Below are 15,439 nucleotides of genomic sequence, written 5' to 3' on the forward strand. Positions count from 1 at the left end.
GCAGACCGTCTTATTTAAGGTAGCTTTATATGCTCCAACACTCAAATCAGAATGGGGATAAAATTCGTCCCTTATCATCGAGTTCGTCCCTTATCATCTTATCGCTCGTAAGGCCTGCGTACGTGCGGCGAAAACACGTTAAGGAACATCTCGCGCCTAAATCTGAGACAGGTCCAGCGCCCGATAGTGGCTTACCATCCAAAAAACATGCGACTCGAGAAAAATGAAGCTAGTCAGTTTTGGTTTAGACTTCCAAGAACGATATATAATAATAGCTTTTTGGATTAGACCACATGAATGGACTAGTTTGTAGAGAACGGGATGTCAACCGAGGAAAAAAGCGGATACACTCGGCGTAAGCTTGTTTTTACTTCGGCCAAGACCCTCATTCGAGATGAAGAGTATTGCCTATTATCAGCTCGACTTCCCCGCCTCACATGATCTAGATTCTTCTTGCGTACCTCAAATGATAACATTATATCAACTGCACTTACATAAAAGGTACAGAAGTATATAGTTGTGGAAGATGACGATTTGTGGTCCGAGATGCAAAAGAAGCGTACGTACATAATAAATACCTCAAGCTTCGGCCTGTAATAAAGAATCTTTCGTACAACAGTAATAACTCTGTCACCATTAATGGTAACATATGTACCCAATATGAGGATATCAATAGGAGGGATGATTGAATGGTACCAGATCCACACAGGGCTAGCACAATCATTTCGACCTTCCTTATCGGGCCACACCCTAGAAGTAGCCCTTATGGATTGTAAGATTATGTCCCGGCGAGAATTGTCAATGTCTGTCCACTCTCCGACGTGAGCTTCAATCAGACCATGTGTTTGAAGATAAGGAAAAAGTCCGTTCGGTCAATGAATCCGAGAATCTAAGGGTTGATTAGTCTAGACTTATTAATCTCGCGATTGTTTTACGGGTCTATCTTGCACACGTGTGTACTAGGTAAATATCGAAAATCAACTAAAAGTATTGATTCACGATACGGTCCATTTCGAGACATTTTCGAGAGGTTCTAATGCTTCTCCTGTGGAAGCACACTAGCTTCTGTGGAATATCGTGGCAAAATGCTTGTTGAATGCTTGTTGACAGAAACTCTTATGCAAGAAAGTTGTAGGTCATACTGAAATGGAGGGTGATATGATCTTGCCGTTCGCCTGGTCCTTATCATTCGTATCTTGGCAAGGTTGGGGTATGCGGAGAGGGACAGGGATTCCCGGAAAACCTGTCAGTAACCACACGAATTGAAGTCATTGGACAAGGGCTTGAGCATGTCGCCACAGAAACAGTACCTTCGATGCATAATTCCAGAAGCTTACTTCATTCGAGAGAGACAACAGCGCAATATCTGCATAGTTACGACCTTTTGGTGCAATGACTCTTGGTACGGCCCTTCTACCTCCTTTAGACAGAGCTCTCGTGTTCTCTCTATCTGCTCACTGTAGTGAAACAAGCATCGCCTCCGGCCTGCGTTCAAGCCAAGGTGGTGGCTTTCTCGAGTGAGGAATAAATCCTCATACAGTATAGTATGACTTCCTTGTGGTCACACGGAGATTTTGTGCTCTTAGACTCTTCATTTGATCGGGTTGTTTCTGCGATAAGAAGTCTTGTGTCGCTAGCTGCTAATTTTTGACGTGATCAACCATTGATCTAAAGGATCTGTATACTTTAACTCTTCGAAAGCTAGACCTTTGCTGAAGCTTGATTAAGTTGTCAGCACACGATAAGTAAGCCCTGCAAGCTCCCGTCTCATTAGATTCTCTTGAGATTCCCCACCCAAGCATTAGACCCTTGAGCTAATGAAAGTACACTAAGCTCAATATAGTCTCCTTCAGGCCTCGGTTATTGGTTATTGTTAAATCCTCCCTAGTCAGCTTATCAACTATCCCTAATAATGTCATGTGTGTTTGGATTGTATAATTGGTTAAATATAATAATCCTGTATCTCAAAAACTAATGGATGGGAATATTGAGTCTCTCATTTGCGGTTTTCGTCCCAGGTTATGTCGAATGTGAGAAGCATTATCTCGGCTGCCCCTCTAAAATGGCAGGTCAATCGGCGGACTCTCCGAAAATACTGGCTAGACCTAGACGAAGCCTATCATTGTAGGAAGTGAGAGTTATCACGTCCTTCCTTCACATTGTAAGCCAAATTAGCTGTTGTCACAGTCTTGTTGTTCCTGGGCGCTCTCATGTATGTATAAAACTTTATTAGTCAAACTTGGGCTTAACGGATGCCTATTTAACCCGTATGCAGCAGTATGCTAAGTCGAATGTTGCAGGTGGCATTCAAGGCATCAGCAAATGCTCTGCAACCTATATAGCTTGTACGACCTGCCCTAGCAAGCCTACTGATATTGTGTTGAATGGTGTATTCAAACAATCCTTGTCGTTTAACACGAATTAAATTCCGGGCCAGTAAATCATATTCACCCTAGCGACTTTCTGTAAGAATCCTCGAATCCATGCTTCCTGATAACGGAGGAAGCTTTTCATCCAAATACTTTCAAAACTGAATAACGACTAATTCATATTCGGTTGCAAGAGTGAATAATCGTTCACGGCGCCTCCGTTTCCAAATCCTGGTAATCGCTCTTGACCCCAACCAAAGTGCGTGTTTGATTATCCAGTTTGAATTTTCCCATCACATCTGATGGGCCGAGGAGCTGGAAATTGAAACAACTTGCAGCTGCAGAAGGCTTGTAATGGCGTTTTCGTACAGCAGGGTAGGTTGAACCGCCCAAACATTAATTCACTAGTCGCGTCTCTTGGGTATCATTCACCTTCAATCGTTGTGCTTGTATAAAGTCGCTCGACCTCCCTCTTCTGTTAAGTGCGTCTTTTCTTCCCCATTCCCTCCTCGTCAATATCGATCCATTTTCTCAACCACAATAATGGAGAAGGAACACTACAACGTTGACGAGTCCTCGTCGCCTGACTATAACGGAAATCATGCTCGTACACAATTTGTCGATCCGTCTACCGGTCATGCAACAAAAGCTGCTGGTCTGCAAGAAGCTGGCGAGCTTTATGGAAACATTGAGACTGCTGAAGAATATGGTTACGTTGCTCGAGGGTAAGGCTCACATATAATCCAATAATTCATGACCAACGAAATCTAACCGTAACTTTACATGTAGATTGAAATCGAGACATATTCAATTTATTGCGCTTGGTGGTACCATTGGTACCGGTCTTTTCTTGGGTATTGGAAGCGCTCTTACACAAGCCGGTCCTCTGTCGCTGCTCTTAGGTTACACTATCACTGGTATTGCCATCTTTGCCATGATGCAGTGCTTGGGTGAGATGGCTACATGGTTACCTCTACCTGGAGCTATCCCACAATTTGCTGCTCGTTACGTTGACGATGCGCTCGGATTTGCTGTCGGATGGAATGTAAGTTGATTTACTGTCTCTCGTAAAGTCATCATGGAACCCTGCTGCGGAGTATTGAAGATACATTACTCCCTCGGGATCTGATTAAATGAGCTTATGCTGACTTTGGTGACTAAATAGAATTGGTATTCTGCCGCGATTACCCTGTGTGCGGAAATCTCAGCTGCTGCTGTCGTCATTCAATACTGGCCGGGAGCAGTGCATATCAATGTCGCCGCATGGATCAGTCTGATTATCGTTCTCGTCATCTGCCTTAACATTTTCGCTGTGTCCATCTATGGAGAAGCCGAGTTTATCTTCGCCAGTATCAAAATTATCACAATCGTGGGACTTTTGATCATGGCATTTATTGTAGATCTCGGTGGAAACCCTAAGCATGATCGTCTTGGTTTCCGTTACTGGAAACACGGACAATTCATGTTGCAATACGACTCCACTGGAGATACAGGTAGATTCCTCGGTCTCTTCTCAACTCTCGTGAATGCCGCCTTCTCGTATGGTGGTGTTGAGTTGGTCGCTGTAGCCGCTGGTGAAGCCGAAAATCCACGGAAGAACATTCCAAAGGCTGTCCGCAGAGTTTTCTGGAGAATTTTGTTCTTTTATGTCCTTGGTTCATTGGCTATTGGCGTCCTTGTTTCCTCCAGCGATGAACATTTGCTCAAGGCCCAAGATGAAGGTGCCGCAGGTGCTGCTCGATCTCCATGGGTTATCGGTATTCAGAACGCCGGGATTCCAGCATTGCCATCGATTATCAATGCAGTTATCTTAACTTCCGCCACTTCATCCGCCAATGCCTTTTTGTATACTGGATCTCGTTACTTGTTCGCACTTGCTCAGAACAAACAAGCCCCAAGATTCCTCCTTCGATGCAGCAAGGCAGGTGTTCCATACTGGGCTGTTTTGTGCACAGCTTCAATCTCACTCATCACATTTTTATCAGTTGGTTCCGGTGGTGCCTCAAAAGCTTTTACATGGTTTCAGAATTTGACCACCATTGCATCTCTGTTCACCTGGTGCTCTATTTGCGTCGCCTACATTAAATTTCACAGCGCTTTGGCAGCCCAAGGAGTCGATAGAAACACCCTCGTCTTCAAGAGTAAATTCCAGCCATATACGGCCTGGATCTCTTTGGCTTTCTTCGTCATGATCATTCTCTTCAATGGATTTGATGTCTTTGTTGGCGAGAACCACTCTCACTGGAACGTTACCAGTAAGTATTTGCACTGAAATTTGTGAGACTCGTCCTAACTTTTGTAGATTTCCTCACCGCATACATCGGAATTCCAATCTTCTTTTTGCTTTACGGATTCTGGAAGGTTTTCAAGCGCACCAAGTGGATCAAATCAGCTGATGCCGATATCTTTACTGGTAAGGCAGCCTTGGATGCAGAAGATGACCAATGGCCAGATTTGGAACCAAGAAATATTTTTGAGAAGATCTGGTTCTGGATTGCGTAGAGGAGGATTCGTCTGTGGTTTGCTTCACACTTCGTGTACTTTGTTTGATGGATCATATACCCATTTGGGCTGGGATCTCATTCGTTAAGGTCTAGCTACATGCCCTGAAGATATCCTGGTAATTAAGGAAAACTTTTAGATTCAGATCCCTATGATTTTTTATGCGTGATATGTCAATTTTGTGGTGGCGTACGCTTGATGAGGTTCGATAATAGAAACGTTTCTAATCTGATATTGTATTCTGGGGGCCCAAATCCTTTTACCATCGTATCCATCAATCATTCTTCTCAGTCAAAATGTTGAGAACTTGTTGTTGAGCCATCCAAGAACTGAATGATGATATTGATTTCTTTGGTGTAAGAGAAGGGCGCGAGAAAGATCTCGCGTCAAGATGCGTGAAGAATTTCCCAACAGCAACTCTACTGGAGCGCCATTATATTATCAACCTTCAAGAGTGTAAGTCAGACTCGTGCTCTTCTGTTTTACAAGAGAACTTACCTATACTCTGTAGTAAAACCAATCCAATCCCTCGATTGTGCATTATCGTGTGCATAATCGTATTTGCTGAGCGAGCCGTGCAAATCTTGATTGCTGCAAACAGACGACCGTCTATCTCCAAACACTTTTCAATTCGACATCCACGACTTCAAATTCAGATCATCAATTCAAATGAAAAATCCTCAATCATAAATTCTCACAGAAGAAACATATATTCAGCACAGAAACCCCATTAACAAAAACAAAAACATAAGACAAATAAGAAGATCCCTCAAACTCAAAAGAAAGAAGCAACTTCGTCTGAAAACCCTCATCTTAGTCATTCTCAACATTTAGTGGGTCCTGGCGCCCTTCAACGACAACCCACTCCGCAATAAATCCTCATCCCCATTTTTTCTAAACGGGAAGTGGATTTATTTACATGATAGTTTCTCTTAGTATGGGATTATGTGATGAAATACGATGATTACATACGAGAGAGGTTGAAATAAGGTTTAGAGGATGTGAGGGATGTTTTTACTGGGAATTCATATGCATGCTGTCAGAAAGTATGTAAGTTTGAAACTAGATGCACATACCACAAGATGGTAATATATATGAGTAACCTGGCTTCCTTGGCGGCGGAGTTCTATACATTTTGATAGCATGAGGTGATGGTTGGATCTAGGTAGATGGGCGATCTTATGTCCACTTGTGAATCACGATTGAGACTTGGCAGGAAGTGGCCAGTGAAGATAGACACTGGTATTTAATAGAGATACTAGGTTTGTTCTGAGATCTTATTGCGCTTCATGGGTATAGAAAGTTAAATCCTAAGACGAAATTAGGTGTTTGGCCTTCTATGAGTTAGAGGTAAATCTCAGGATATCGGATAATGATATATCATAACGATGAGAACACATTGAACACTCAAGTCACTACAATTGGGAACTCACAGTCCAAGAAGCAAATCAACCCACATCGAATCAGATCAGAAAACACCCAATTCATGAAATCAACGCCTGGAATTCCGAATATCTATCTACTAGTACCTACTATCGAGCTACTAAGCAATGTAGTGAATGGATCATCCATTTCGTTCCTCCGTCCCAAAATTACCAATACGAAAGAGAGGAGTTATGGACCCGCCAATTCCTAAGACTTATTCGTAAAATCATCCATTAACCCGTCCAGAAAAGCCCCAAAAAACACACACCAGCACACCAGTAAGAAAAAGGGGAATCACTAAAAGTAAATAAACCAATCCTATCCAGCAGCCCCCACCAAAAAGCTCACCATCAAGCCTATTCCGTCCTGTCCAAAATCCCAACATATCTAAACGATGACAACCGAGGAACTCTCCTCGCTATCCTTCTGACTAGCAGTTTCCTGTTCCTGTTCCTGTTCTACGTCTTCTTTCTTACCTTCTTCCTCGGTGCCAACTGCGACCTCGACCTCGACTTCCACTTCTACTTTGACGGTAGAGGGAGTAGTAGAATCCTCGACTTTAGTTTCATCAGTTTTCATGGTCTCGGTTTCTAATTCCTGGACTGCAGTTCCAGATTTTGTTTGGTCGATCTCAGTCTCGGCGCTCGAAGTTTCTTCAACTTTCGCGCTTTCATCTTTCTTCTCCTCTTCGTCTTTCTTCTCCTCTTCATCTTTCTTCTCCTCTTCAACTTTCGCGTTTTCATCTTTCTTCTCCTCTTCATCTTTCTTCTCCTCTTCAACTTTCTTCTCCTCTTCATCTTGCTTCTCCTCTTCTTTACTATTTCCATTTCCATCTTCGACGATCGGATCCTCCTTCTCCACAATCGGAGTATCCACCGCCCTTTCCACCGCCTGATCTGCCGCATCAGCCGCCGAATCATCTACATCCAATTTCTTCTCTCCAATCTCCATTAGGTCATCTTCCTCTTCCTCATCACTACTGATCTCTTCTCCCATAATATCTCTCTTCTTCTTTTTCTTCTGTGGTTCCTCCCATTTTCTCTCCCTCTTGACCTGTACTGTCACAGCACTCTCCTTACTATAAACTCTTAGACCGACTACCAAAACAGCATTCCAAGGATCCTTCTCGAACTCATCTACTACATCATCCTCGCCTTTGGTTGGTGAAGGGGGAGGAGTTGCTTTAGCTTCGGTTTCGAGCACATCGTCTAGAACGCCGACGGTTATGTCAGAGATGTCGGAACAGATAGATTCAAGATCAGAGTCGTCATCATCGTCGATGGAGGCTTTGAGTGGAATTGGAATTGATACGTATGTAAGAGCAGGTGCTGACTCTGGGGTTACTGTTGTTGATTTGACATCGAAGTTTAAAGCCCTGACTTGAATAACTTTGTCGTCGCTTGACTTAGTCCCCGTTAGTGTATTAGCTGGCCCACTCGTGGATATTGAGTTTCTAGGCGCCTCTGCCGTGTTTTTAGATATTGCCGCTGGCTTCTCAGTCTCTGATGGCTTATCAGATGAGGCATCTTCAGTAGAGATGTTCTCGCCATCTTTAGATTCAATTTCGATGGACTTGACCTCCAGAACATTCTCGTTGGTCTTTGAATCTTTATCACTAGCATCATTTGCACTTCGCTCTGCAATGACCTTGGCAACGTCTTCAGCTGCTTTTTTGGCCTCTTCCTCAACAGCCTTTAAAGCTGCTTCCTTGGCTGCCTTCTTGGCTTTCTTAGTCTTTGCCTTCGCCATACGTTTGATTTTCTTTTCTTGAAGCTTCCTTTTCTCCTTATTATCATTGTGAACCCTCTTCTTCTTTTCCTTCATTAGTCTCTTTTTAACTTCTTTTCTCGCCTTGTCCTTCCTCTTTTCCTCGGCTTCCTTTCTAGCTTTCTTTTCCTCGGGAGTCTCCCTAACAACTCCCTTAGCATGGGCTAGATCGTAAGACAGACCAATTCGAGAAAGCTTATCACGACGTCTTTTAGCATTGTTACGGACAACATCTTCGACTGGTAAAGATTTACCATCTTTGAAAGCTTTGACTTTCATCAAGACGTCGTATTCGCCGGCTGGCAGCTCCAATTCCGCAGTGACAGACCGACGCATCCAATAGTTACCATGACTTCTAACAATGTAATCTTCTTCACCGGCTTTGTGGATACGGAAAGACAATTCGAAATGGTATTGTCCTTCGAGTCCACAGAAGTAACGGCCATCGAGCTGAGAGAGAACAATCATAACAGGCGCTGCATTATCAAGAGTAAAAGAGAATTTTGTATCATGATAGTTGACAGTCCATGGAACTTCCATAGACGCCCATGATTGAGTGACCTTCCATTCGTCGGTGAATAATCTTGTACGATCGAATGTTTGAAACTTTTTGAGAAGATCATCATAAGACATCCAGAATGAACCATCATCTCCGAAGCGATGTTCGAGTTTTTTCATCCATTCTGGCGTCCACTCTTTGCTTCCATCACCTATCACAAGTTAATACAGACACCATTTCCATGACTGAGAAATTTAACTTACTCCATGCACCCTTCCATTCACCCTCACCCCAGGGATTCCTCAACAAGACAAGTCGTTGGCCATCAATCTCAACAGCTCGTAGAATCGAATATGCATGACCTTCATAAATACCTTTTCTATTACCACGACCCCAGAAGATACCGGCAGCACAACCAAAGAGGAAGTCTTTATTGACCTTGAGTAATTCTTCTTTCCAGAAATATTCCTTGTCGAGAATGTCTGTGCTGAAAACTTCGGTTGTGACACCACCAGTAAGATCCTCGAGTCCTTCACCAGTATGACCTCCTTCAATAGCTGCATAATCCTATGTCATGTCAGTATATGATTTCTGAATTCTTTTTGGATTAACTTACTCCATGAGCTTTTGCATATGCCTTCTCGAGCAACGGTAACCAAGTTTCGTTTGGATCTTCACACTGCGCGAAATACAACGCACCAGAGTTGCTTTGATAAATCTTGCGGTAATCCTCTTCAGAGTTGATACGCTGGCGATCTTCAATCAGATTACGTTCAATCCAACTTTCATCGTAATCAGGTTTCGTCAAATAAAGTTTGTCATCAATAATCTCTGATCTCCACTCTCCATCACGATGGAAGACAAATCCATAAACACCAATCTCTTCATCTCTGGCAACACAGACTTTTTCAATCAAGCCAGGCTTATTTCCCAGTGTGCAAAGAGCTGCCATGAACCAACAGTCACCATCACGGCCTTGTCTGATATCATTTGCGCTTGCTTGGTTGACGTAGAATTGAGGATTGTCAAATATGTCCCCAACTCTTTTGACAGACCCAGGACGAAAGGTTGGTGTTAATTTTTCACTTGTGTTCTCGAGCATTTGGAGACAATCGCCTTTGCCCCATTTCAAATCAAATTCGATATCGAAATGTGGATCGCGATATTTTTGGTTTACTCGACGACATTCTTTGACAATTTTTGCAACTTTTGCTTTGCAAAGTGCTGCCGTCTCTTCATATGATGCAACGGCATTTTTGCCTCTTGTGACTGGTTTGGATGCCCTCTGGCCGGCTTTTGTTGTGTAAAGGTTCTTAGGCAGAACAGTAGATGCTATATTCCAAATGCAAATCAGTATTTGTATTAGGTAATTGAGAGTGAATGCTATGAATGTACCTTTTCCTGGTGTCTTGCTCTTGAATTTGGCCCAGAATTCATCTATAGCATCTTGAGGGGATATGTGCTTGGTCTTCTTAACATCTGGTGCTGGAACGAAAACGATGTTTCCTCCTGGTCCTTGTTTAAGAACCATTTGAGACTCGTCGTTGGAAGAATCATCGTCGCTAGAGCCACAAGAAGGGGGTGGAGGGGGGAAAGGTGAAGCCATCTTGGTGAACCTCTTGTTGAGCTTTCCTAGCCCTGGAGATGGTGGTACAGCCATATTTAAGTTCCCAAGACCAGCTACTTACCGATTGTACGATACTTCTGTACAGCCGACAGGCTCGTTCGATATTCAGGGGCTCGTTCGATTGAATATACAGTGAATAACGAAGATAAAACGATTTACAAAATAAGAACAATGAGATGAGTTGATAGAACAGAAATCGAAAAATAACAGAGTTGAAGGCAGAACTTCCTTATATCACATTATAGAAACTCATCAACCCCACCTGGAATCTGAACCGCCCAACGACTGTTGGCGCGTACCTCCCATGTTCAGCGGCTGAGGATTCTCTTGGTCTCACAGCGCGACAATGACTGATTAAATTTTACGTAGCCCAATAATACCAATCGTTTCTGAGTATATTGCATGGTGTATCGGTAGGCATACAATCATTGTGATAAGATGTCCAATCTGTGAAGAGTGGCTGATGTCGGCACTCGTGCGAGGTTGAGCAAACGGCCAGGATTACTTGAACACATGACTAATCATTGTAAGCACAAAGCCTCATTGCCTCACCGAGTATTTGGAGGCCCAAACGAATTCCAATCTGTGTATGACTCTTCTGGCAAAATAGAACAAGAAGGTACTTCATTGATGATGTAGGTACATTAGATGAACGGTTGACGATGAGGTCCAGCCGTCTGTTGGTAAAATAGTGGGGTTCGCATGGACTTCCTGAATCTAGATCAACCATGAGTTGTCCAAAGCATCAAGACCTCAGGATCTTCAGCGATTACTACATAACATTTATCACACATGTATATCAATGCCGACAACGAGTAACTTATCGGTACAAAAATACATAGTGAAGGAATTTCCTATCCTAACTATTAGATCAAAGTTAAGTTATCACAATGTTTTATTCTCTAATCCCATTTTTAACACTCCTACCCGCTGCAATCACAACCGTCGCTCCTTCAGGGCCATATCAGCGACCACTAAAACTTACCAACAACCAACATCGAAATTTCGTAGCCTCATCTATTTTTGCCCCTCATGAAAATGGGTTCTTAGGATTAGAAGAACCTGTTGCATTAAAACCATCATTTGAATGGAGGACTTTCGAGGAAGAGGATGTAATATCCAACGCAGGTGGAACATTTGCCCATCTACCTGCGGTGGACTGTTTTGATGCCGAGAATGATGGAACATTCGATGTGGCAATCGTAGGCCATCCATTTGATCTAGGAGTCACATATAGGCCTGGTGCAAGATTTGGTCCGAATGCTGCGCGGCAAGGGGCCAGAAGGATGTCTCCGGGTTTTGGGTGGAGGCAAGTGTGGTCATTCAAATAGGCTATCAGGACGAAAACTCTGACTATCATTAGTATTGAAAATAACGTGAATCCTTTCCGCGACTGGGCCACTGTGGTTGATTGTGGAGACATTTCGAATACGCCATTTGATAAGCATTTGGCTTTGAAACAACTCGAGAATGGCATGAAATCAATCAACTCGCGAAGTCCAAAGAATGATACCGATGGCAAGGCTATACGGGCCATTAGCATAGGTGGTGACCATACCATCAGTAAGTCTCCTTGATCATGAATGGCTTGAGTGCTCTTGAATATTGAACTGCTCAGCGTTACCTATTCTTCGAGCTCTGCACTCAACATGGGGACGTGTTGCTGTTTTACACTTCGACTCCCATCTTGATACATGGGATCCGGTACAGCTTGGTGGTGGGCTTTCAAAGTACACCGATGTCAATCATGGAACTATGTTACACATTGCCCATGAGGAAGGGCTTTTGTCAAATCATCGCAATATGCATCTAGGAACACGATGTCCGCTTCAGGATCAACATTTTGATTTGAACAACGATCTCAGATGCGGATTCACATACATTCGAGCCAGAGAGATTGATAAGCTTGGCATCAAAGAGGTAGTTCGAAAGATTGTTGAACGCGTTGGTGATGAGTACGTGTACTTGAGTGTAGATATTGATGTATTGGATCCAGCCTACGCACCTGCAACTGGAACAATTGAACCTGGTGGATGGACCACAAGAGAGGTAATGTTCCAACCCCGGTAGACAATTTTACATTGGCTAACATTCACAACACAGCTGTTGCAAATCATTGGAGGGCTATCAGAAGCAGGTTTGAAGATTGTGGGATCAGATGTTGTGGAATTCACTCCAATTTATGACAATTCAGCTGAGACTACTGGTATTGCTGTTGGAGAGATCATTTATGAAATCCTTCAATGGATGGTAAATGTTCCGGTAACACCTAGAAAGTCGGCATAGTCCACAACTCTCTCCAAACTCAGCGGGCAGGCTAAAGACAGTAATGAGAAGAGAACAAAATCGAGCTGGATAGACAGTACCTATAACCTAGTATCCACCGGGGAAGTAGTAACCTTCGATCCTATTTCATGACTTTCAAATGCAGTGATAATAAAACATAAAATATTGGGTCACTCCTCCGAACCATTTACATCTAGAACCCAGATGGACCAAAAGCCAATACCTACCGAGTTCCCTACCTATTGAGACAAGAAATGACTAATAAACCTCAAACTGTACTACAGTAGTGCTAAGCTTATCGATAATCCCGCCAATGAAGCGGCACAATCCGAAAGCTTCTCGAACGACCCCACTAAAAGTAGTGACGACATTCCGGGAAAGAGCTCAAGCTCCTCTCTCGTCCAATGAAAGACTCTGAATTACCATGCAGTTTACTCCTCCAATACAATCGATCGAGAATGAATCGACGACATCATCATGCCACATTCGCAGCCATCAATACGCCATAGCTACAAAACAAATCGATATCCCCCCACCTCTGTACCCCCCCCTCTCTTGTACTTCCTCATTCATCTACATCATCTGCATCATCTGCCAATTCTTCTCTTTTCATGTACGCTCTCAAATCTTTGGTACCCAACAACTTAAGACATCTTAGTCGACAAGCTTTCATCTCTCGCTCTTTGGTTCCCCACGTTCCGCATAGCAACTTCGCAAAGCAGTTCACCACTACACAAGTAACAATGGCACAAGAATATAAGCTCAAGGATCTTAGTTCCTTGGATTTGAAGCCGGGAGAGAAGAAAGAAATTGAAGTAGAGGGTGTAGAAGGAGGAAAGGTACTATTATGTAATGTCGGTGGAAAGGTTACGGCTGTAGGCAATAAGTGTACACATTATGGTGCTCCATTGGTCAACGGTGTTTTGACTGGAGACGGTCGTATTACATGCCCATGGCACGGAGGTATATATTCATGACCTTGGACGTATCAAAGGAGATATGCTAACTTTCCATTGACAGCATGTTTTAATGCCAGCAATGGAGATATCGAAAATGCCCCTGCTCTCGATGCCCTCCCTTCGTTTGAGTTGTCCGAAAAGAATGGTTCGGTATATGTTACAGGAGAAGAAGAGACCATCAAGGGTAGCCGCAGAAAACCAAATATCAGAATTACCGGTGGAGTCGGGTCCGAAAAGGTAGTGATTGTTGGCGGTGGAAGTGGTGCTCTCAGTACACTTGAAGCACTTCGCGAAGCCGGCTTCAAAGGATCAATAACCATGATCGGCAACGAAGGATACTTACCAATTGATAGAACAAAATTGTCTAAAGCTCTCATTGATGATGAATCAAAAATTGCTTTGAGGGATGAAGCTTGGTTCAAAGACGGATCAATTACAACTGTCAATGATACTGTTACTAGTATTGATTTCTCAGGAAAGAAGGTAGCCACGAAGAATGGTAGCTCGTAAGTGTTTCTCACGATTGATACGATACTGCATCTGGAGTTGGAAATCTTACAGCTCCCATCCGACACAACCGCACGAGGTCTACACGCACCCAATTGTTCAGACGACACTAACATGCTCAATTTCTAGTTTCCCTTATTCAAAGTTGGTGTTGGCTTCTGGTGGATCTCCAAAGAGTTTGCCTATGCCTGGTTTCAAAGAATTGAGTAATATATTTCTTCTCCGTAATATTCATCATGTGAAGGGTATCGTGGCGGCTATTGGGGAGAAAAATAAGAAGATTGTCATTATTGGAAGCTCATTCATCGGAATGGAAGTTGCAAATGCCACAGCCAAGGACAATGATGTTACAGTCGTTGGCATGGAATCCGCACCACTTGAGAGAGTTATGGGTGCCGAAGTTGGCAGAATTTTCCAAAAGGCTTTGGAAGGAAATGGAGTTAAGTTCCATATGGAAGCTGGTGTTGAAAAGGCTGTACCATCGAAGTCAGATTCTTCTAAAGTTGGAGGTGTGCAATTGAAGGACGGTACGACCCTTGAAGCAGATTTGGTGATCCTAGGAACAGGTATCAGTCCTGCAACGGAATACCTGAAAGACAACAACTCAGTTCGACTTCGTGAAGATGGTTCATTGACAACTGATGAGAACTTCCTCGTCTCGGGTCTAAAAGATGTTTACGCTATTGGTGACATCGCATCTTACCCATATCATGGTCCTGGTGGCGAAGGAAGTTTGGCCCGAATTGAGCACTGGAACGTGGCACAGAATTCTGGAAGAAGTGTTGCCACACATATCAACAATCCATCCGCAAAGCCTAAAGCCTTCATACCAATTTTCTGGTCAGCACTCGGTTCACAACTCAGATATTGTGGTAATACTATCAATGGTTGGGATGATCTAGTGTTGCAGGGCGAGCCAGAGAAAGCAAAGTTTGTGGCTTACTATTGTAAAGGGGAGACTGTCGTTGCTGTCGCTACTATGCAATTTGACCCAATCATGACACAAGCGTCGGAGTTGATGAGAAGAGGGAAGATGCCAAGCAAGAGTGAATTGAAGAAGGGGCTCAAGCTTGAGAGCGTCAACATCCCTGCTGAGGTTAAGATTTGAAACTCGGCGCTTACGGTATAGGCGAACAACGGAAGGATGGACCGGAGGTGGATTGGGAAACATTGGGACATGAATAATTAGTAGCATGCTTAATGATCATGAGATAGTATACACTAATTGAGAAATTGAAGCAACTACCTTCCGAAAATCAATCTCTTGAACTCTGTATACGAGATATCTGCTCTTCAGTTCTGTACAGTGTAGCACACGATAACAAGTAGCGTCCTTGTCTCAGAATACCTTATTTTCCAAGTCCATTTTTTATACATGAGGCGAATTCAACTGGAGCGATGAAGAACTGTCATTGGCTCCACAGCCACGTCCATCCTCTGCAGCTCTGCTACCTTGAGCTTTTATACTGGATGGGTCTACCTCACCAATCCACGACTT

At 43.4% G+C, this 15,439-nt stretch overlaps 4 protein-coding genes across 4 annotated transcripts; 3 read left to right on the plus strand and 1 right to left on the minus strand.

Annotated features, from left to right (window-relative positions):
- Positions 1–2,912: 2,912 nt before the first annotated feature.
- Positions 2,913–4,871, plus strand: EAF01_010416 (uncharacterized protein; the record flags this gene model as incomplete). The annotated part of the gene is made up of 4 exons (XM_038918673.1): positions 2,913–3,094; positions 3,159–3,414; positions 3,535–4,624; positions 4,672–4,871. The coding sequence occupies 4 exons, from the start codon at positions 2,913–2,915 to the stop codon at positions 4,869–4,871; spliced, it is 1,728 nt and encodes a 575-aa protein (XP_038765898.1).
- A 1,812-nt stretch (positions 4,872–6,683) lies between these two features.
- Positions 6,684–10,222, minus strand: EAF01_010417 (uncharacterized protein; the record flags this gene model as incomplete). Its single annotated transcript, XM_038918674.1, has 4 exons — positions 6,684–8,773; positions 8,826–9,129; positions 9,179–9,894; positions 9,958–10,222. 4 exons carry the CDS (start codon positions 10,220–10,222, stop codon positions 6,684–6,686), a joined length of 3,375 nt encoding a protein of 1,124 aa, XP_038765899.1.
- An 857-nt stretch (positions 10,223–11,079) lies between these two features.
- EAF01_010418 (uncharacterized protein) lies at positions 11,080–12,475 on the plus strand (the record flags this gene model as incomplete). The annotated part of the gene is made up of 4 exons (XM_038918675.1): positions 11,080–11,498; positions 11,553–11,752; positions 11,808–12,238; positions 12,293–12,475. The coding sequence occupies 4 exons, from the start codon at positions 11,080–11,082 to the stop codon at positions 12,473–12,475; spliced, it is 1,233 nt and encodes a 410-aa protein (XP_038765900.1).
- Positions 12,476–13,086: 611 nt separating this feature from the next.
- Positions 13,087–15,049, plus strand: EAF01_010419 (uncharacterized protein; the record flags this gene model as incomplete). The annotated part of the gene is made up of 3 exons (XM_038918676.1): positions 13,087–13,438; positions 13,496–13,940; positions 14,071–15,049. The coding sequence occupies 3 exons, from the start codon at positions 13,087–13,089 to the stop codon at positions 15,047–15,049; spliced, it is 1,776 nt and encodes a 591-aa protein (XP_038765901.1).
- Between the last annotated feature and the right edge of the window lie 390 nt (positions 15,050–15,439).

Source organism: Botrytis porri (genome assembly GCF_014898465.1).
Source record: "Botrytis porri strain MUCL 3234 chromosome Unknown BPOR_016, whole genome shotgun sequence".
Lineage (NCBI taxonomy): Eukaryota > Fungi > Ascomycota > Leotiomycetes > Helotiales > Sclerotiniaceae > Botrytis > Botrytis porri.